The following is a 24034-nucleotide window of genomic DNA, read 5'->3' as shown; positions in this document are numbered from 1 at the left end:
GGGCTCTTAGTCACAGGACAGCTAACAGTAGGTGTTTTATGCAACCAGCATGGAGTTCTTGGAAGATTTTGATAAGAATAGCTTTGAGAGAGCAATTGTTTTGCTTGATCTTGCCTGAAGACTGGGGATGGTAGGGGATATGGAAATGACATGAGATATTAAGGGCTTTGCTTGAGTTTGAGAGACATGAGAAGTAAATTCAGGGCTGTTGTTTGAGAGGTAGAAACTCTGAGATGGGGGATGACTTCCCTGAAAAAGAGATCAGAAACTGTCTGTGATCTTTTATTAGTAGTAGGGAAAGCTTCTACCAATTACTGAGAATGTGTTTACTAGGACCAGAAGGTATCTGAATTGTCTAACTGTAGGCATGTGGGTGAAGTCAAATTGTCAGTCTCATTGAGGGAGGGATCCAATGCCTAGAGGTGTCCCTTCATCACTTGGTTTGTTCATCACTTGGTGCCCACCAGGTAGACGGCCTGGTCATTCCATGGCCCAGACATGCTTGCTTTTGCTTAAGTGGTTTTTTGTAGAATTCCCCCATCACAGCAGAGTTTGCTCCATGTGGCAACTTGGAAATTTCCCAGACGCACATACACACAACCACTGCATTACCCCTGGGGTGATTCCTTGCCATGTGACAGCTTGTGCAGCTTCTGGATTTCTGTTCCATGCCCCTAGATTCTGGGTTTCTTGCTCTGTGTATGGAATTGATTTAATTACCTTTGTCAAGCAACACATATTTCTCAGTATTTAATGAGTACCAAGGTGGAAACTAAAGCAGCCCAGGACTGTTCCTGACACCGTTGCATTGCTTCTAGTCACAACTCTGCAACCATGACATCTGCTGAACAATAAAGATTGTAGTTTACCAGATCACATAATCAGGTAATAAGTAAATCATTTTGACAGATTTTGTTACAAATGTAACCATTAGTACCTTTTTTGCTAATACTATGGATTGTATTATGCAAGGCTTATATGACTTTGGGGATACTTCAATTTATTGGTTATTAGGTTTCAGTTTTATTTTCCATATTCTGTCATTAAGGAAGAATATTGCACTCTTAGGAATGATACAATCTTCATAGACTAATAATGAACAGCTAGTTGACAGGATCAATATCATTGAAAAGCACAGGTTATCTGAAAAAGTTAATACTATGACAGAAAAAAATGAATCCATATCTAAGGGTACTAGGAAGTAATCTGAAATAATTCATACTATTGAATTTGACAATCAAAAGTTGTCAAAAAGTTATGATAAATTAACAGAATGGCAATCTACACAATATTCAAGTAAAGTCCAAGGAGGAGATGTTATCTTTAAGGAAGAAAATTCAAATCTTGGAATCAAAGGTGCAGACTGAGGACCAGACACTAAATACCTCGATGAAATCACTAGAAATATATACATTCCAGGAGATTTGGGCTTTGCAAAAAACAAAAATAAAAAGATTTGAAATGATTGAGGAAATTATTGGAGCTGATGAACAGGGAAAGAAGGCACAGGACAGGATGTAACATCACCAGTCGCTGTCAGAAATGGCTTACCCAGAGTTTTAGCCTCCTACCCTTTAATTTACTCTGACAAAATAGCAGCTTCAAAAGGCTCAAAAGGATCCAAAGAAGGTAGATGGATACCTATAGGAATGAATGATCTAAACAAAATTAAGCAAGCTGTTGTAACTTATGGCTTGCATTCCACATTTGTAAAAGAAAAATGATAAAGACTTTAGCTTCTAACGTCAGGACAACCCCTCATGACTTTTTTCAGTTAGTTTCAGTAGTCCTGAATGATGGACCTTTATTGATGTTTAGAATTTATTTCAGAAAGGAGTCCAAAAATATGGAACAATGGGGAAAAGCCAAAGGCCTTGAGATTTCCCAATATGAAATTCTTGGTGAAGGCCCTTATGCTGACCCACAGGTCCAAGCTCTTTATGATGAAGACATCTTGTCCCTATGTCGAAAAGTGGCCTTAAATGCTTGGAACAGGATTCAAGAACTAAGAAAAACAATTGAATCATATACCAGGCCCTTGGAATTCTCCTGTATTTGTTGTAAAAAGAAATCTGGTAAATGGAGAATGGTGACAGATCTAAGAGCTGTCAATAAGGTTATTCAACCTATGGGTCCTCTACAATCTGGAATTCCCCTTTCTTCTCTATTACCAAAAGGATGGCCTCTTATAGTTATTGATTTGAAAGATTGTTTCTTCACTATACCTTTACAAAAAAAGGATAGAGAAAAATTTGCCTTCACAGTGCCTACTTATAATAATTCTCAGCCTACTAGGAGATATTAATGGACTGCCCTCCCACAGGGAATGCTCAAAAGCTCCACCTTGTGTCAATATTTTGTAAGTCAGTCATTGGAAATAATATGTAAGCAATTTCCGAAGTCTATAATTTACCATTACATGGATGACATTTTGCTATCTGATTCAAATATAGATACTTTAGAAAGAATGTTTGAAGAAGAAAAGAAAGTCTAATGGGGATTACAAATTGTTCCTGAAGAAAATACCGAGAGGATATTCTGTTATTACCTAGATTATAAAACAGGTTTGCAGAAAATTAGAACACAAAAGGCACAAATTAGGAGAGACTGATTATGGACTCTTAATGACTTTCAAAGATAGTTAGGAGACATTTCCAGTCTATGACCACCTGTTAGGATAACACCTGATCCAATAATTTATGTAAACAAAACCTTAGATGGTGATAAAGATTTGAATAGTCCCAGAGAATTAACAGCTGAAGCAGAAAAGAAATTGACAATTGTTGAGGAAAAATTACAGGAGGCACATGTGGATAGGGTGAATCCAAATCTTAGTTGTATTCTAGTCATATTGCCTTCCAGAATTTCTCCTATAGGAATTTTAATGCAGAGGAATGATATTATCTTAGAATGGATCTTTTTACCATATAAACCAAGTAAAAAATTTAAAACATATTTGGAAAAAGTCTCTGAGTTAATTATAAAAGGAAAATTGAGACTTCATCAATTAGCAGGTATAGACCCAGCAGAAATTATTGTGCGTTCACTACTGATGAAATAAAAAAAAAGTTACGGGAAGACAATGAACCATAGCAAAGAGCTTGTGCTAATTATTTTGGAGAAATTAATATCAACTATCCCAAAAATGATAGATTTAACCTTATAGAGAGAACTTTTTGGATTCTTCCCTGAATTTCACATGATACCCCAATAACTGGAGCACGTACATTTTACACTGAATCAAATAAATCAAAGAGAGGATGTTACAAATCAGAAGAATTAAGTAAGGTGGAACAAAGCCCTTATAATTTTGTCCAGAAGGCAGAATTATATGCTATTGTGGTGCTGAGGGATTTTAAAGAACCTCTTAATATAGTTACTGATTCATAATATGCAGAAGGAGTTATCTTGCTTATTGAAACCACTGAATTCATACCAGATGATACAGAATTGACTTCATTATTTATCCAGGTGCAAGACATAATCAGAAATAGGCTTTGTTCTATATATGTAATACACATCCGACCCCATATGTGTCTGCCAGGTCCTCTAGCACAAGGTAATGCAGAAATTGATCACTTATTGATTGGAAGTGTGTTGCAAGCCTCAGAATTTCATTAAAAAATCATGTAAATAGCAAAGGTTTAAAGAAAGAGTTTTCTATTACATGACAACAAGCTAAGGAGATTATAAAGAGATGCCCCACTTGTTCTTTCTATAACCAAACACTGCTACCTGCAGGGACTAACCCGAAGGCTACTCAAATGAATGGGATCTGGCAGATGGATGTGTTCCACTTTGCAGAATTTGGAAAATTAAAATATGTACACCACACCATTGACACTTATTCAGGTTTTTAGTGGGCAGCTGCTTTAAGCTCAGAAAAGGCTGATTCAGTAATCACACATTTATTAGAAGTTATGGCCATCATGGATATACCTGCACAAATAAAGATAGCATATGTCTCTAGGAAAATGAAACGTTTTTTCGCTTATTATAAAATTAAGCATGTTATAGGTATACCACACAATCCTATAGGTCAGGCCATTATAGAGAGATCAAATCAAATTATAAAGGATATGTTAAACAAACAGAAAGGGGTGGAAAATGCCCTCAGAAGTAGATTACATAATGCTTTATTAACCTTGAATTTTCTTAACGCTAATGAGAAAGAGACAACAGCAGCAGAAAGACTTTGGATAATGGAAAAGTCTTCTGAATTTAATCAACTGGTTTACTTCAAGGATGTACTCACCTCACAATGGAAGCCAGGGGATGTGCTGCATTTTGGACGTCAGTTTCAACCTCCCATTGTGAGTCCCAGTGTTCAAACTCAGGTCATGAGGCTTACCTTGCAAGAGCTTTTACCTGATAAGTCTTCTTGCTAGCCCACACAGCAAAGCTTAACAAATACAGGAAAATTATAATGATTCCTTATATTCTATCATATCACAATAAAGCTCACTCCAACTCCAGAGGCCCTCTTATGACCTCCATGGGAACCTGCATCAACTGAACATTGGCATAACAAGACTCAGTAAGACTAAACATAAACCCTCATATCAAGGCTGAATGAGGCAACCCAGTAGGAGGGAAAGAGTCCAAAGAGCAGGCAAAAGAGTCAGACACACACACACACACACACACACACACACTTCCATTGTTACTAGTTTCACAAGAGACCAAGCTAAACAATTACAGCTTACATGCAGAATGCCTAGTGCAGAACTATGCAGGTTCCATGATTGCTGCTTCGGTCTGTGAGCCCTTATAGTCTCTGATTGATTGATTCTGTGGGCCATGTTCCCCTGGTGTCCTAAAACCCTCTGGCTCCTACAATTCTTCCTTTGCCTCTTCCTCAGGTTCTCCAAGCTCTGCCAAGTAGTTGGGTATGGTTCTCTGCATCCTCTCCCATCAGCTGCCATAGAAAGTCTCTCTAATGGCAATTGAGCTAGGCAACTGTCTTAAGATTTCTATTGCTGTGAAGAAACACTATGACGACAGCAAACTCTTATAAATGAAAACATTTTATTGGGACTGTGCTGTAGGAACTCCTTTAGTCAGTAGCTTTGAAGATACCAGCCCACCTGGGCATGGCCTCTTATACTATAAATGCTGGCATAAAGCACGCACTCGTTCTTTCTTCTGGCTGCTGGATTTGTTTCCTGTTCTCTCTTCATGCAGAGGACTGTAATCTGTGAGTCCACCCCTAAATAAATAACCCTTTATTATACTCAATTCTTAGCTAGTGTGGGATTTCTTCTTAGCATCCATCTTTATCTGGTGCCCAACATAAGTCCCAACTTCATGCCTACCAGGTGGACTGGCCTAAAAGGCCCAAAAGATCCATGGTTCAAAAGATCTCCACCCTTACCCACCTGGCTTGATTTCACCTACTAAGCAGTTTTTTTTACAAAAACCCTGCCAGAGCACAGCTATGTGCAGCAACTTGGAAATTTCCCAGGCTCACACATCACTTTCTCTGTAGCATGGTGACTTGTACAGTTTCTGGTTTGTGTTCCTTCCTTGTGAGCTCTGGGCCCCTTGATAAAAAAAAAAAAAAAAAAAAAAAAAAAAAAAAAAAAACCACCTCTCTCCATGTACAGAATTGATTTAATTGCTCTTAAGCAAAGAGCAAAGCATATTTGTCAGTATTTGACCAGGCACCAAAGCAGTGTGGGACTGTTCCTATTGCAGCTGATCATGTCTCACTGTCACATGGTTGCCATGACACCTGCTGGCCAATAAAGATTATTACACCTGCAACAATGTACTCAAATCTCATAACAAAGCTATTTGATTAATAAATAAATCAATAAACTTGAAAGTTATATAATACAGACAATATTACCACCCAGGAATTTTACAAGGAGAGGGCCTGCTTGTTCATCCCAGCCACCGGGCTAGCTTAGCCCTGAAATAACTACACAGAAACTGTATTCATTAAATCACTGCTTGAACCATTAGTTCTAGCTTCTTATTGGCTAACTCTTACATTGATTTAACCCTTTTATATTAATCTGTATATCGCCACATGGCAGTGGCTTACTGGGAAAGATTTGGCATGTCTGTCTCTGGCAACTCCATGGTGTCTCTCCCCTACTCCACCTTTTTACCTCCTAGCATTCAGTTCTGTCTTCCCTGCCTACCTAAGTTCTGCCATATCAACTAGGCCAAGGCAGTTTCTTTATTGATTAACCAATGAAAGTAACACATAGACAGAAGGACCTCCTATACCAAAGGAATTTAATAACCTTTTTGCTTATACTGTGGATGGTATTCTGCAAGGCTTATATAGTTTTCCTGATACATCCATTTATTGGACTTTGTGACTTAGTTTCCTTTTTCATATTATGTTATTAAGAAAATAATTTGATAGCAGAGCCATGAAACAGGCATGTTGTAGGACTTCTTACAGCCTTTAAGTCTTTATTACTTGCCCACTTGGGCATGGCCTCTTATACTATTTATGCCGATATAAAGTACACATCCAGCCTCTTTTCCAGCTGCAGGATTCAGTTGCTGTTCTCTGTTCCATCAGAAAATATTGATTTGTGAGTCTACCTCTAAATAAATAGCCCTCTATTATTCTCAGTTATGAGCTAGTGTGGGATTTCTTTTAAGTGTTCATCTTCACAGACATTTTTAGAAGTAATACAGTCTTAAAATAAACAGCTAATTGAAAGGATTTGTACCATTGAAAATCAAAAGGCAGTTGAAAAATTAATACTATTGAAAAGGATAACATTAATTTGAAAGACAAAATTTAATCCATGTCAAAGAGTACTGAGAAATTGTCTGAAAGAATTCATACTATTGAATTTGACAATCAAAATCTGTTACAAAGTTATGATAGGTTAGCAGATGTAGTATTTCTCCATGAAGGTAATCTTAATGCTATCCAAATAATGACCAAGGATAAAATGTTATCTTTAAAGGAAAAACTTCAGACCTTGGAATCATATGTTCAGAATAAGGACCAGAGGCTATGTGCATGAATGAGATCACTAGAAATATCTATGGACCATGAAATTCAGGCTTTACAAAAGACAGTAGTAAACTGATTGAGAAAATTTTCAAAGCTGATGAGCAAGGAGAAAAGGGAAAAGAACAGGGTTTAACATCGCCAGTAAATGTCAGAGTCAGAAATAGCTTACCCGGAGTTTTAGCTTCCTACCCTGTAATCACCTCTGAAAAAGCATCAAGTTCTAAATGACCAATAGGATCCAAAGAATGTAAATGGATACCTATAGGTGTGAACAATCTAAAAGAAATTAAGCAAGTAATAGTATCTTCTGGCTTACATTCACCTTTGTTCATCATGGTTGTACAAGTTTGCACTCCTACCAGCAATGGAAGAGTGTTCTTCTTGCTCCACATCCTTGTCCTCATGAGTTGTCACTTGTGTTATTGATCTTATCCATTATGAGAAGTGTAAGATGAAATTTCAAAGTAGTTTGATTTGCATTTCCCTAATAGCTATGAATTTGAACATTTAAGTGTTTCTCACCCATTTGATACTCCTCTGTTGAGAATTCTCTGTTTAGATCATACCCCAATTTTGAATCAGATTATTTCATTTGTTGGTGTCTAGTTTCCATTTCATTAAAAAAAACAAAAACTTAAGATAGTTAAAACAGTTTAGAACAATAAAAGAATGTCTAGAAGTATCACCATACCTTAATTCAAGTTATACTACAGAACTATAGTAAATTAAAACTTCAAGGTAGTGGCATAAAAGCATACATACTGATAAATGTATTGAATTAATGCCCCAGACATAATTCCACACACCTACAGACACCTGAATTTTTTTATAAAAAAGCCAGAAATGGACAATGGAAAAAAGAAAGCATCTTCAGTGAATGATTCTGGTCTATATGGATGTCTGCATGTATAAGAATGTACAAAGATCCATATTTATTACCCTGCACAAAACTCAAGTCCAAGTGAATCAAAAACCTCAGCATAAAACCCAGACACACCAAACCTGATAGAAGAGAAAGTGGGGAATAGCCTTGCACACATTCACACAGGAGACAACTTTCTAAACAGAACACTGATAGCACAAGAACTAAGACTGACAATAAATGGGACCTCATGAAACTTAAAAGCTTCTGTAATGAAAAGGACACTATCAATAGGACAAAACAGCACCGTTTTGAATGGGAAAATATTTTCATCAACTCCACGTGCACTAGAGGGCTAATATGAAAATACATAAAGAATTTAAGAAACTAGACATTCTATTCAGTTTAGGACTAGTTTGGATTGGTCTTCTGATTTTCTTTTTGACTGTTGTACAAGTGAAACTTTTATGACTAAATTTAAGTTTTGAAACAAATGTAATAGGAACTAAAGTACATAATTGTGAGTGCTTAGAGCCTAGATCTGACCTATGAGTGACAAATACTCTCCTTTCTGCTGTATCTCACCATTGTATTTGGTTTGCAGCTCTTCGTGTTCTGACTGTGTAGTTTTATTGTTACTGTAAATGTGAAGTAAGTGCTTGGCAAGAAAAAACAGTACTTACAGTTTCTAAACAGTTCCAACTATGATAAAGTCCATTTTCATATGTTTAATTTTCTAAGTTTCAGATTTTATATCTGTTTTTTCTGATGTATTGATGACTCAAATATTATAATTCTATCTAATTTGTGGATTTTTACAGAAGTTAAATTAAATGACAATTTAAAAGCCTTTGAAATGCTTTGTATAAATGTTTGTTTTTATTAACAGCTAAAGTCATTCTCATTTAAGTTTAATATTTTTCTTTTATTGAAAATAGATTTTTTTCATATCATAAATTCTGATTACAGTATTGCCTCCCCTAACTCCTCACAGTTCCTTCTCAACTCCTCTCTCATCTAAAGGGATATCTACATCCTTTCTGTCTTTTGTTGGAAAAAAAGAACAGATATCTAAGTAAAAAGAAGAAAATAAAATAAAACAAAACTAATTGAAATAGGAGAAAACAAACAAACAAGAAAAAAGAGCCAAAGAAAAAATAGGAGAAACACATATAGATGTAAAGATAAATATATTCACACACACACACACACACACACACACACACACACAGGAATCCCTTAAAAACACAAGGCAAGAAGCCATAATATAATATTACACACACACACACACACACACACACACACACACACACGACCAGTAATGTAAAAATGTGATGATATTACATTATAAGACGAATAACCTCAAAAGATGCCACTGACTTAATTTTGTGTTAGCTGCCTGCTGTTTGGCATGGGACCTTTAAGAGTAGTTGTTAACCCAATGAGACCTCTGGAGAAAACTATTTTTCATTTGCAAGTGGTTTTCAGTTAGATATATCTTTTAGGTTAGGGGTGAGGGTGTATGTTTATTCCTCTCTTCAGCTCTCGGACCCCTTCTGGTGTAGACACATGCAGGCCCTGTGCATGCAGCCACAGTCTGTATAATCATATGTGCAGCTGTCTTGCTGTGTTTAGAAGGCATTGTTTCATTTGGTGTCCCCTCTGGTTATTATACTCTTTCTTCCTCCTAACCCACAGAGTTCCATGAACCCCAAAGAGAGATTTGATAGAGACATCACATTTAGAGCCAAGTGTTCCAAGGTCATCCCATTTAGGACTAAGTGTTCTAAGTTCACAGTGTCTGGCTATGAGTCTCTGGATTTGTTTCCATCTGCTGCAGGAGAAAGCTTTTCTTTTTTTTTTTTTTTAAAGATTTTTATTTATTTATTATGTATACAACATTCCTTCCCTGTATGCTTGCATGCCAGAAGAGGGCACCAGATCTCATTATAGATGGCTGTGAGCCACCATGTGGTTGCTGGGAATTGAACTCAGGACCTCTGGAAGAGCAGTCAGTGCTCTTAACCTCTGAGCCATCTCTCCAGCCCCGGAGAAAGCTTTTCTGATGATGGTTGAGCAAGGCACTGATCTGTGAGTGTAATAGAATATCCTTAGCAGTCATTTTATTTCTATGTTCTTTTGCAGAACAATAGTATAGACACAAAATAGCCTGAGTTGTTTGAGGATTTCCAGGGGGATCCTTTTGTCAATAACTCTATTAAGTATAACCTATTCACAGTCCTAGAAGTGTCATTTGGTCACAGGATATGTCCAGTTTGAGCTGTTTCTTCTGTTATTTAACAATTTCCTTTAGATAACTTCCTAATTGTTTATATTTTAAGAAGTCTCTGTTCTATTAGGTTTCCATATTAACCACAAATGGCCCTTAGTTTTAGCTGTCCCTCCCTGTATTCTTTCTTTTCTGCCTTTTCCTTCCCTGTCCATGTTAGATCCTTGAGTTCCAGTCCCACCCTTCACCCATCCACACCTATCTACTGTATTTCCCCTTCATATGGAAATCCATCCCTCACCAAGTGTCCCTTTCTCTATACCTAAGCTCTGCAGTTATACAGAATGAGCTTGGTTATAGACTTAACAGCTAACCCTCAAATATAAGTAAATACATACCACATTTGTCTTTCTGGGTTTGAGTCACCTCACTCATGATGATCATTTCTAGCTCCATCTATTTTCCTGCAGATTTCATTTTTAAATGCTAAGTAATATTCCACTATGTAAATGTGCCACATTTTCTTCATTCATACATCCACTGATGAGCATGGAGATTGCTTACCATTCCTGACTATAATAAGTAAAGCAGAAATGAGCATGGTAGAGCAAATGTCTCTATAATAAGGTCAAGTATCCTTTGGGTGTCTTCTTAAGAGTGATCTAACTAGATATTGAGGTAGATTAATTCCCATTTTCCCGAGGAACTTCCACACTGGTTTCCATAGTACCAAAATAAGTATTCAGTCCCACCAACAATAGCTGACTGCTCCTTTACTCCGCATCCTTTCCAGTATGAGAAGTCACTTGTTTCAGTCATTCTGACAAAGTATTTTTGACTTACATTTCTCTCCTGACTAACAATGTTGAACATATCTTTAACTGCTTTTCAGACATTTGGGCTTCCTCTTTTGAGAATTCTCTGTTTGGATCTGTGCTTCATTTTTAATTGATTTATCTATAGTTTTAAACTGCAGTTTTTTTAGTTCTTTATATATTTTTGATATTATCCCTCTATCTGATATGGAATTAATAAAAATCTCTTTCTATTTTCTGTTGACCCTTTGCCCAAATAATGTTTTCCTTTGTTGTACAAAAGTATTTCAATTTCATGAGGTATCATATATTAAATGTTATTCTAAATGTATGTACTATTGGTGTTATGTTCAGGGAGTCATTTCATGTGCCAATGAGTTCAAGACTGTTCACCATTTTCTTTTGTATTAGGTTCAGTTGAATTTTATGCAGAGTGATAAGTATGGATCTATTTAAATACTTACAGGTATCCATCCAGGTTGACCAGCACCATTTTTAAAGATCTTTTTCTAGTATGCATTTCTGACTTCTTTATAAAAAAAATTAGGTGTTCATAAGTGTGAGAACTTATGTCTGGGTCTTCAGTTCAGTTCTACTTATCAACATGTATACTTTTGTGCCAATATAAGCTAATTTGGATTTGTTTTTACTATAGTTCTGTAGTACAATTTGAAATCAGAGATGGTGATACCCTAGCAGCTCTTTTATTGTTCAGGATTGATTTTTGCTATTTATGTTCTTACCAAAGAACTCCTACAGCTAATAAACACCTTTAGTAATGTGGCTGAATACAAGATCAACTCCAAAAAATCAGTAGCTCTCCTATACACAAAGAACAAAGAAGCAGAGAAGGGAAATCAGAGAAAAATCACCTTAAACGATAGCCACAAATAGCATAAAATATCTTGGGGTAACTCTAACCAAGGAAGTGAAAGACCTATTTGACAAGAACTTAAGTCTTTGAAGAAAAAAATTGAAGAGGACACCAGAAAATGGAAGGATCTCCCATGCTCATGGATTAGTAGGATCAACATAATAAAAATGGAAATTCTACCAAAAGCAATCTATAGATTCAATGCAATCCCCATCAAAATCCCAACAAAATTCTTCACAGACCTTGAGAGAACAATAATCAACTTTATTTGGAAAAACAAAAAACCCAGGATAGCCAAAACAATCTTATACAATAAAGGAACTTCTGGAGGCATTACCATCCCTAAGTTCAAACTCTTTTACAGAAGTACAGTAATGAAAACAGCTTGGTATTAGCATAAAAACAGAGATGTTGACCAATGGAATCGAATTGAAGACCCGGATCTTAAACCACAAACCTATGAACACCTGATTTTTGACAAAGGAGCTAAAAGTATGCAATGGAAGAAAGAAAGCATCTTCAACAAATGGTGCTGGCATAACTAGATGTCAACCTGTAGAAGAATGAAAATAGATCCATATCTATCACCATGTACAAAACTCAAGTCCAAATGGATTAAAGACCTCAATATAAATTTGACCAAAATGAAGCTGATAGAAGAAAAAGTGGGAAGTAGACTGCAAAACATGAGCACAGGAGACCAATTCCTACATATAGCCCCAGTAGCACAGACAATAAGAGCAACAATGAATAAATGGGACCTCCTGAAACTGAGAAGCTTCTGTAAAGCAAAGAACACTGTCATTAAGACAAAAAGGCTTCCTACTGAATGGGAGAAGATCTTCACCAACCCCACATCAGACAAAGGTCTGATCTCCAAAATATATAAAGAACTCAAGAAACTAGACTTTAAATGCTAATTAGCCCAATTAAAAAATGGGGTACTAAACTGGAAAGAGAATTCTCAGCAGACAAAGTTCAAATGGCCAAAAGACACCTAAATTCATGTTCAACCTCCTTAGCGTTTAGGGAAATGCAAATCAAAACAACTTTGAGATATCATCTTACACCTGTCAAAATAGCTAAAATCAAAAACACCAATGATAGCCTATGGTGGAGAGGATGTGGAGCAATGGAAACACTCATCCATTGCTGGTGGGAGTGCAAACTTCTGCAACCACTTTGGAAATCAGTTTGGCGGTTTCTCTGGAAATTGTGAATCAGTCTACCTCAGGATCCAGCAATACCACTTTTGGGATTATACCTAAAAGATGCTCAATTATACTACAAAAGCATTTGTTCAACTATGTCCATAGCAGCATTATTTGTAATAGCCAGATCCTGGAAACAACCTAGATGCCCCTCAATGGAAGAATGGATAAATAAAGTGTGGAATATATACACATTAGAGTACTACTGAGCGGTAAAAATAATGACATTTTGATTTTTGCATACAAATGGATGGAAATAGAAAACACTATCCTGAGTGAGATAACCCAGACCCAAAAAGATGAATATGGTATGTATTCACTCATTAGTGTACTCTAACCTTAAACAAAGGACATTGAGCCTATAGTTCACAAGCCTAGAGAAGCCTAATAACAAGATGAACCCAAAGAAAAACATCTATAGATTCTCCTGGAAATTGGAAACAAACAAGATTGCCGGGTAAAAGTTGGGAGCATGGGGGTGGGGTGAGAGTGGGGCTGGGGGAAGGGGAGAGGGGGAGAGAGAAGGGAAAAGGGAAAGACTGGAAAGAGCTTGGGGGAGTGGAAGGGTAGAGATGGAGGAAGGGCCGATATAGGAGCAGGGAAGAATATATTTACATTAAGGGAGCCATTTTAGGGTTGGCAGGTGACTTGGCTCTAGAGGGCATCCCAGGTGTCCTCGGGGATGTCCCCAGCTAGGTCCTTGGGCGGCAGAGTAGAGGGTGCCTGAACTGGCCTTGCCCCACTGTCACACTTATGATTATCTCAAATATCACCATAGAATCTTCGTCCAGCAACGGATGGAGATAGAGACAAAGTCCCTCATCAGAGCAACGCACTGAGCTTCCAAGGTCCAGTTGAAGAGCAGAAAAAGGGAGAAGATGAGTAAGGAAGTCTGGACTGCGAGGGGTTGGTCCACCTACTGGGACAGTGTGCCTGTTCTAATAGGAGCTCACCAAATCCAGCTGGACTGGAACTGAATGAGCATGTGATCAAACTGGACTCTCTGAATGTGGCTGACAATGGGGACAGACTGAGAAGCCATTGATAAAGGCACTGGACTTTCCACAGGGCAGGAAACCCTGACTGTTCTTAGGACTGGAGAGGGAGGGAGAGGTGAGTGGGAAGAGTGAGAGGGAAATGGGAGGAGGGGAGGAGGTGGAAATTTTTAAGAAAGAAAGGAAGGAAGGAAGGAAGGGAGGGAGGGAGGAAGGAAGGAAGGAAAAGGAAAGAGAGAGAGAGAGAGAGAGAGAGAGAGAGAGAGAAGAAAAAGGCACTGGGACTTGTTTCTACTGCATGTACTGGCTTTTTGGGACCCTAGTCTATTTGGATGCAAAGCTTCCTAGGCCTGGATGGGGGTGGGTGCTTAGACTTTCCACAGGGCAAGATTCCTTGCCCTCTCTTAGGGAGGAAAGGGGAGGGAGGAGGGTGAGTGGGGGAGCAGGAGGAGAATGGGAGGAGAGAAGGAAGTGTAAATTTTGAATGGAAAAATAATAATAATAATAATAAAAGAATTGTGTTGGAATTTTGATTGGTATATCATTGAATTTGTTGATTGCTTTTGATAGTATGTACATTTTTACTATATTTATCCCAAAGGCCCAAGTATGTAAATAGATCCAACTTGATATCTTCAATTTTTTTCTTCAATGTCTTAAATATTTTTCATAGAGGCCTTTCAATTGCTTAAAATTACCCCAAGATATTTTATATATTTTAGGGTATTTGAAAGCTATTGTTCCCTGATTTCTTTGTCAGGCCATTTGTCATTTGTATATAGAGATATTTTTGTGTTAATTTTATTCCCTGGTACATTGACAAAGGTGTTTCTCAGCTATAGTAGTTTTATGGTAGAAATTATATGGATAGGTAGGTAGATAGCTAGATAGATTAGATAGATGATAGATAGATAGATAGATAGATAGATAGATAGATAGATAGATAGATAGATAGATAGATTATAATATGTATTTTATAATATATTATAAGATCGTCTACAAATAAGGATATTCTAATTTCTTCGCTTCCTTTTTGTACTGCTTTGATCTCCTCCAGCTGTCTTATTGCTCTAAGACTCCAAGTACTATGTTGAGTAGATATGGAGAGATTAGGTGACCTATTCTTGATCCTGATTTTAGGGAAAATAATTTAGTTTCTTTCAATTTATCTTGGTATTGACTGTGGATGTGTATAAACTACCTTTTATTTGTGTTGATATTTGTTCCTTGTATCCTTGATCTCTCCAAGACTTTTATCATGAAGGAGTACTAGACATTGTGAAGTCATTTTCTGCATCTAATGAAATGATCATGTGGTTATTTGTCTTTCAGTTTGTTTTTATGGTGGACTACATTTATTGAATTATGTATATTGATACATATCTGAATCTCTGGAATGAGGCCTACTTGATTATGTTAGGTGATATTTTGATGTGTTTTTATATTCTGTTTACAATTATTTTATTGAGAATTTTACATCCATTTTCATAAGGAAAATTGGTCTGTAATTCTCTCTTTGTTAGGTCTTCAGGTGGTTTAGGTATCAAAGTGAATAACTGTGACCTCATAAAGAGAATTGGACAATATTCATTCTGTTTTTATTTCTGTAGAATTATTTGAGGTGTATTGGCATTAATTATTTAAAATTCTGATAGAATTCTGTCCTCAAACTTTCTGGCTCCGGAATTTTTTGTTGTTATTGGGAGATTTTAATTGCTGCTTCTATTTCATTAGGGGTTATAGGTCTGTTTAAATTGCTGATCTGATCTTGATTTAATTTAGTAAGTGACTTATATCAAGATTATTGATTTTGGTTTATACTGTTATATTTGGTGGGGTACAGATTTTTAAAGTGTGTGCTCAGGGCTGGGAATGTAGCTCAGTGGTGTACTGTTTGTCTACCATGTAAAAGGTCTTGGGTTCCAATCTCAGCACCACATAAAACAGAAAAGGAGAGAATATTCAAGTATGTCTTCTTGATTCTTTGAATTTCCTCAGTTTCTGTTGTTATGTCCCCTTTTTCATATCTAATTTTGTTGATTTGTATAGTCTCTTCCTGCCTATCTTATTGATTTTCTCAAACTATTAACTCGATTCCTTGATTCTTTATATTGTTTTCTTTTTGTTAGCTTCTATTTTGTTGATTTCATCCAAAAGTTTATTTCTTGCCATCTATTATTTTTTAGTGTGACTTCTAGTTTTTGTTCTGTAGCTTTTATGTCTGGTATTAAATTACTAGCAAGAGATCTCTCCCATTTGTTTATGTAGGCACTTAGTGGTATGAAATTGCCTCTTAGAACTACCTTTATTATGTTCCATGGGTTTGGATAATTTGAGTTTTCATCTTCATTTAGTTCTAAAAAGATTTTAATTTCCTTCTTAATTTCTGTCTTGACCAATTTTTCATTCAGTAGTGAATTTAGTTGGTTCATATTCTATGAGTTAGTAAGTTTTTTGTTGTTGATTTCCAGCTCTAATCTGAGGTGGGCACAGTGAATTTAATAAAGAAGATACAGCGAAATAGCCACACTTGCTGCTATTTAAGAATATCAACTACATACTAGGTAGTGTCTTTATAAATTATATAGTTTGCACTTAAATCTTACAAAGCATGCAGATTTTCTGAACCTTAAATATGAGGAGCCAAGGTGTGTAACTTATTTCTTGTCATGTGGAAATTCTATAAAAGGTAAGTTTGAATTTGAAAAAGCAGAAACTGAGCTACTAAGTCCAACATCTGACTATATAAAATCAAAACTGATGGAGCTGGAAGGATTCATCTGTTGTTTAAAATACCCGCATTTTAAAGAGGAGCTTCAGCTCTGGGACTCAATAATGGAGATCTGTGTGATCAAGAAATGACTCCATTTTTATGAACAAAAGAACTAAACTAGTATCATAAAGTGGTCCTGCATTTGCATCTTCTTTTCAGCATCATTGAAACTGGCTGAGATACAGAATCTGTCACTGAGTTCAACGGATGCACAGGAAAAGAAATGAGATACATCAATCAGTTGTCAGTGAGCTATAAAACACAAGAAGTGCCTCTAACATGATATATGTAATCAGAAGCAATTCCATTGAGTAAAATATCTCAGAAAAGGAAAGACAGAATGCACATAGTCTGAATCCTGTGGGCTCTGAGAAGTCCTCTGCATTCAGGAACATATAAGCTGTGGTTACCTGCAAAAGACCTGCACTAGGTTCAGCCAAACAGAATTACAGCATGAAGAGAACTCATAGCCCTCACTGAGGAGTTATCAAAGTCTCCTGGGGGAAAGAGTTGGTGGACATCACACCTGATAGGTTTACCATGCTCCAGTGGATAGCCCATGAGTATAGCGTAACACAGCTCATATTCAATGAGTTATAAAAGATAAAGAGGAAATGAAGTTTAGGGGACCTGAAGGGTGGAAGTGGAACTCAAGGCAGTTAAACATAGGAAAGAGGAGAAATTAAAATACATTGCAAGTATGCATGAAATAAAGAATTAATAAGAATGTTTTATAGCTGGGTGTGTTGGCTATGTACTTCATACTTAACTTGGAGATATTCTGGGCTAAAACAATTCTTCAAAACCTCCCCCACTCTGGCAGCTGTGCTACCTATGCACGAGTCTGAGAAGCATCTTAACAGCTACCTATTAGGTACAGCACAAACTCCCCACTTATAAAAACCTGCATGTACTCTATGTGACCAAATGTCTCATGAAAGATTGAGCCCCTCTAGGACAAATTCTAACCTAAAGCATGAGAATGAGAGTACTTTTAGTAAACATTGCCCAGTTCATCACTTGTCCACTCAGAGTACCATTTCCGTTTTTAAAGTCTATGAAAACTATTTATTTTAAAAAATAAGCCTACAGAATCTAGTATTTCAAGGCAGTCTCCAATCCCAGTACTGAATAGATGTGATTCTACTTAGGTTCCACGAATAAACCAGATTGTGTATATTCAGAATGGTATGGCTCTAGTCCCTGAAACTTATTTCTGCAGATGGAAAAATTATCTCACACTATTATTAAACATATATCCATTGTATTCTGTATCTTTATTATTGATATGTATCTAAATTAAATGATAGGACTTTCTAACTAGCCCATGGAGAATAAATTCTCTAAACAAGGCTCTTACCAAAATTTTCATAAATCGAGGAATAAATGACAGTCCTGAATTTATATTACTACTGTAAATCTCTTAAATATTTTGTAAAAACCTTCATGAATCTGAGCATTACAGTAGCTTCTCATAGCTTATTAATGATGTTTCTCTCCTTTGATGAAGACAGCACCCTCCATGTCTACAAAGATGTGTGCCATCCACACTTCAAGTCTTGAGAATTCAAGTTAGACCTGAAAGACAATTGAAAGTAAAGGTTAGGCAAACATGCTAAGGAAGTTTGCTTTCTGAAAGGCAGATTTGTGAAGGAGTAAGTGATAAGCACTGGGTTTGCCTGTTTCTCACCAGGTCTCATGGTAATAAAACATGAACAGGAAAATTTCTTTTCTTCTCAGACCATTGTTCCCCAGGGAAATCAGTTAGCTCCATAGAGCTTGGAATTGTGCCTAATGAGCATACAGGGAACAACAAAGGCATCACCCCTTGTAGGAGACAATTCTCAGATGGACAGGTTAAACTATTCCTATTTGCAGTCCATCTATGGATTAGGGACCACTGCATCCTTCACTCTAAAAGTCTTTTGTGGAGCAGAACTGCAAAAAGCCATCCAGGGAAGAATCAAGACCTCTGTGTAGGGAACTTCACAGAGAACCCATCCTGTTGAGTCTGAGTAAGTGCATCAGCAGTAGTATATGAAGAATGGAAGATCATAAAATGTACCTAATGCCCCCAAGAGGCCAGCCACCCTAGTGTTGGGTTGAGGGGTTGGAAATTTGTTTTATCTTACTTTGTTTTGCTTACTTCAACAGGAAACTTATTTCATGTATTAAGCAACAGAAGCATCCTTTAGACTCTAATGCATGCATAATTTTTGAAAATGGGATGGTAATGGGGGAAATGATTGCATCAGACTGAATAGAGATGTAACACAAAGTACTTCGCATAGAATTATAATAGAACACATAAAAGGCTTTTGCAGTTGTGGAGGAGGATCTGTGAAACTAGGTGTGGATGTGTATGCAGTGAAGTTAAGAGAGTTCTTAAAGCGTTTTTGAAACATGCATCTTGGTTTATCCCATTGCCAAATTTGATACAAACATCAGACTGTTGATTGATTAAACACAGATGCCTCTGAGACACAAGTTGCCCAGTGTCTTCTGCCACACTGAAAATTCAGTGTCACATGCTGTGTGATAGGTAAGAGGGACAATAGAGGGATAATACAAGGGCTTTATGCTTTCATTCCTCCCTTCCACTGGCACTAGAATATGCATGGGTATAAGGCAGATCTATGAAATCTTCTAAATCTTGAGTAATGTACTCTGTCAGTCTTTTGCCCTCAACTAAAATTCATTTACATATTTTCATCAGAATGGTTTATTTTTAGCATGTATGGGAAAGGTGAAACAATTTGTATGACTCTGAAATATTAAGGTTTTCCCGGTACAGAGGATTCTTCAACTCTGTGATGCCTCTTTTGCTTCTGACGTAAACAGCTCTATTGGAACATTAAATCCTGTCTATGTGTAATGTGTGCAGTGGGATAAGGTGAGACATATTGCTGACCCTTGTAGTCCCATCATTGTGAGCCATGCTACAGATACAGCATCACTTCCTAGTTCCCTGGTATTACTTATTTATTTTACAATGTCCTTCCTTTTGTGTGTGTGTGTGTGTGTGTGTGTGTGTGTGTGTGTGTGCATGCACACGCACATGCCATGGTTCATGTGTGGATGTCAGGGAACATCTGGTAGGAGTCAGTTCTTTTCTTCCATTATGTTGATCTCAGGAGGGAACTCAGTTCATCAGGCATTGTGGCACCATTACCTGCTGAGCCATTTTGCTGACCATTGTTGTTATTTTATATGACAGAAATCCTGGCCAAGGCTAATCCACATAGCAGAATTTAAAGTGCATATTGCCATGCTTTGCACAGGTATATGTAAGTTGTTCTGCTTATATAACTGAAAGGTAACATCCATCCAAATAAGCCCCTCATTTCCTCCTCTCCACTTATGCCACCTTTCTATTCATAACTTTATGAGGTTGACTGACGTAATTATCTCATGCACGTGGGTGGGATTGTGCAACATTTTGATTACAGAGGCATCCCGAGATCCAAGTGGATCATGGCTCTACCGTGTTGTTTAACCCCCAAGCAGCTGCATTAAAGGGGCCATGATTTGGGTGTGCAAGGTCTGAACAAGAAAGTAAAACACAGGTCAATGTTCTTTTTTAATGTTCAGATTTATTTATTTATGTGTGAGTGTTTTACCTGCTTGTATGTATGTGCCCCATATGTGTTCCACAGAGGTCAGAAGAGGGGTTCCTATCCCTGGAATTGGTGTTCTGGATGTAAGCCACACTGTGGTGATAGAAACCAAACCTGGGTCTACTACTAGAGCCTGTGAACTTCCTGCTGAGCCATCAGTGAAGCTGCAGCCAATTATTCTTAACAACTATTTTGGAAAAGGAATGTGACTAGATGGGTGTGGGAGGGGGAACATAGAATAGTACACTTGGATGTAATCAGAGTGAATAAATACTTGAATGAAGATGTCATTAATAAACCCATCACACACATACACACACACACACACACACACACACACTTCCTGATAAGCTACACAAATAACCTGTAGTCCTGACTATAGACAAATGAATCCAATAATACATTAGGAGCATTACTTTGATTATATTAGCTTCATGTTTCTAGCAATGATGAGATCTCATTATGCAGTAATCCCTGTGAATTCTATCGCCATTGTGACTGTTTTCTTTCTTATGTTTTACCCGTGGGGACTTTATTCTTCACATGCATTTATTCTATTGTGGTTTTTATATTCTGGCATTAGTGTGCATGCCAAGAAGCAGTCATATAATTTCTGTCTTTTCCAGCAGTCACAGCACATGAAACAGCAAAATGATACTCAAAATCCACAGCTTCTCCTCCTCGGCCTTTCAGAAGACCCAGGACTGCGGCCCCTTTTATTTAGGCTCTTCTTCTCCATGTACCTTGTGACGATTTTGGGGAATCTTCTCATCATTCTGACCACGATCTCAGATGTCCACCTGCATACAGCCATGTACTTCTTCCTCTCCAACCTGTCCTTTGTGGACATCTGCCTAACTTCCACTACCATCCCAAAGATGCTGGTGAATGTTTATGCACACCACGAGGCCATAACATATGAAGGATGCATCGTGCAAATTTACTTTTTTTCATTATTTGTAGGGCTAGATAACTTCCTCCTGGCAGTAATGGCTTATGACCGCTTTGTGGCTATCTGTCACCCCCTGCGCTACACAAGCATTATGACACCTCAGCTCTGTGTGTCACTAGTTCTGGCGTCTTGGATCACAAGTTCCCTGAATTCTTCATTACAAAGCTCCCTGGTGCTGCACCTTTCATTCTGTACTGATGTGCAAATTCCACATTTTTTCTGTGAACTTAGTATGCTGGTTCACCTTGCCTGTTCTGACACCTTTTTAAATGATATGGTAATGAATGCTTTAGCTGCACTCCTGGGTGGCGGTTGTCTCGCTGGCATCCTTTACTCTTATGGCAAGATAGTGTCCTCCATACGTGCAATCTCCTCAGCACAGGGGAAGTTCAAAGCATTTTCCACCTGTGCATCTCACCTTTCTGTTGTCTCCTTATTCTATTTTACCCTTCTAGGAGTGTACCTCAGTTCTGCTGTGACCCAAAACTCACATGCTACTGCAATGGCTTCATTGATGTATACTGTGGTCACCCCCATGCTGAACCCCTTCATCTATAGTCTGAGGAACAATGACATCAAGAGAGCTCTGAAGAAGAACTTTATGAGAGAAAAACTAGAAAAGTGATTACTGTCTTATGTTTTGAAACAAGAAATTCCAGTTTAAGAGCTGAACATTCTGAAATCTCTTATTCTCTTTCTCTTGAACATGTATACCAACCACACTCCCAAAGCTAAGGGATCATTTTGGAAGAAAGGATAAAAGTATAAGAGCCTGAGGCAGTGGATGACTACAAGGGAACATTGTCTTCTGGACCCAGCAAGACATCTGCATATATGAACTCACAGACATATAAAATCTGTACAAATCCAAGTCAGACCAAACCTAAGCAAAGAGAAGGGAGGTGGCACACAATTCCACCTGAAGTGGTGTAGTTATTTTTAGTTGCTTGGAGAAGGAGAGACAGTTTTTGCTAAAAGTGTATATCCTGGTAAGTTGATCACTCTCCAGTGGAAGGCCACACATGCAAGAGTATTTAAGCAGCACAAATTAGTCTCAAAGGGTTTAAAAATAAAAGGACACAAATTTGGATGGATATGGAATGGGGAGGAAGATCTATAAAGAACTGAAGAAGGGGCCTCATATGACCAAGACATGTAAAACTCCCAAAGAATTAATAGAGGAGAAATTTCATTTTGGGGTAAGATGACAGAAGCAGGGATTGTTGCTTGTATGTATTTGCTGTAGTTTTCATTTATTTGATTTCAATTTTTCCGTGAAGTAGGTAATTCACCTGTAAGCATGCTGCTTCTCCCAGCACCTAGTTTTCTGTTCTACAACTTTCACATTTTCTCAATGCCGTTTTCAGTCACAAATAACATATTTTTAAAAGTCCACATTTATGTCAAAAGACATAAATTTGTTTGAAAAAATGTTTTTAATTTTATTACTTTATAAATAATACAAGTCAAAGTTTCCGCTTCCTTCCCTCCTCCCACTTCCCTCTCGCTCCCTCCACAACCTCCCCCCACACCCTCCAGTCCTAAGAGAGGGCAAAGTACCCTGCCCTGTGGGAAGTCTAAGGCCCTTCTCCCTACATCCAGGCTAAGGAAGGTAAGGCCCTTCACCCTACATCCAGGCTTAGGAAGGTATGCATCCAAATAGGATAGGATCCCCAAAAGCCCCTCAGTCTGCCCCAGTTGTCAGCCACATTCAGAGGGTCCAGTTTGATCCCATACTCATTCAGTCCCAGTCCAGCTGGCTTTGGTGAGCTCCCAATATAACCGGCACACTGTCTCAGTGGGTGGACCAACCCCTCATGGTCCTGACTTCCTTGCTCGTATTCTCCCTCCTTCTGCTCTTCAACTGAACGTTGGGAGCTCAGTCCAGTGCTCCAATGTGGGTCTCTGTCTCTAATTGGCATGAAAGATATATTTTGGTATTTTCAAAACAAAGTATGCTTTAGTAGATTTTCCTTCCCCATCTCTCCCACACACTGTTACCTCTAATAGACTGTGTAGCATCCCTCAATCTCTTTCTCTTTCATGTTGCACATGTCCTTTAACATATCCCCATCTTTCCTCACAATCTGACTTTACCATCTCTGGATCTCCTTTCATTGATGAATAATTTACATTAACACCATGGAATATAAAGTTATTTTTCTTGTGATATTACTAAAACATAGTCTGGGCTGTGCTTCTCCTCTCTCCTCCTTCCATTGAGGGTGGACTCACATCTGACAATGAAGGTCATTTGCATAGATGATAACAGCTATGATTGTGCAAGCCCTTTTTGCCTTCTTGCATCTTTTTCTGACTCTGAATCTTGCAGACTTCTGTGCTTTGTATCTCAGTAAGGAATTTTCTTCTCTTCATGGGGATTTTGTTCTCTTTTTCAGATCTGTATCCACAATACCCATCATAGCTATTAGAAGAAGCTTATTATCAAATTCATGTCATGAGAAAAACAATTTTTTAATAAGTTGATTGCTTTGGCCTCAGAATGGCAGCAGACCTGATACATGATGATATAAACACATGCATCATACATTCAATCTCTGTAAAAAACATTTCTTTGTTATACAATAAATACAGTCATTGAAATATAAGAGATCTGCCATATTAAATAACAATTCTTTGAATACTGATTGGTACATTCAAAAAGTATTTATCTGTGTCTATGCGAGTCTGTGTATGGGCTTGTGTACATGACTGCA

The 24034-nt window shown here is 37.6% G+C and overlaps 1 protein-coding gene across 1 annotated transcript; it reads left to right on the top strand.

The window, feature by feature from the left end:
* The first annotated feature begins 21003 nt into the window (after window positions 1-21003).
* On the top strand, window positions 21004-21942 carry LOC119806956 (olfactory receptor 1073-like). Its single transcript, XM_038319074.1, has one exon. It carries the CDS (start codon window positions 21004-21006, stop codon window positions 21940-21942), a length of 939 nt encoding a protein of 312 aa, XP_038175002.1.
* Window positions 21943-24034: the final 2092 nt, after the last annotated feature.

The sequence above is a fragment of the Arvicola amphibius genome, chromosome 2 (assembly GCF_903992535.2).
Source record: "Arvicola amphibius chromosome 2, mArvAmp1.2, whole genome shotgun sequence".
Classification (NCBI taxonomy): Eukaryota; Metazoa; Chordata; class Mammalia; order Rodentia; family Cricetidae; genus Arvicola; species Arvicola amphibius.
Note: the sequence above shows the minus strand (reverse complement) of the source record. Positions and strands in the feature narration are given on the sequence as shown.

What these genes read in the sequence shown, in the direction of transcription:
- LOC119806956 (XM_038319074.1), top strand. Translation starts at nt 21,004, where the DNA reads ATGAAACAGCAAAATGATACTCAAAATCCACAGCTTCTCCTCCTCGGC.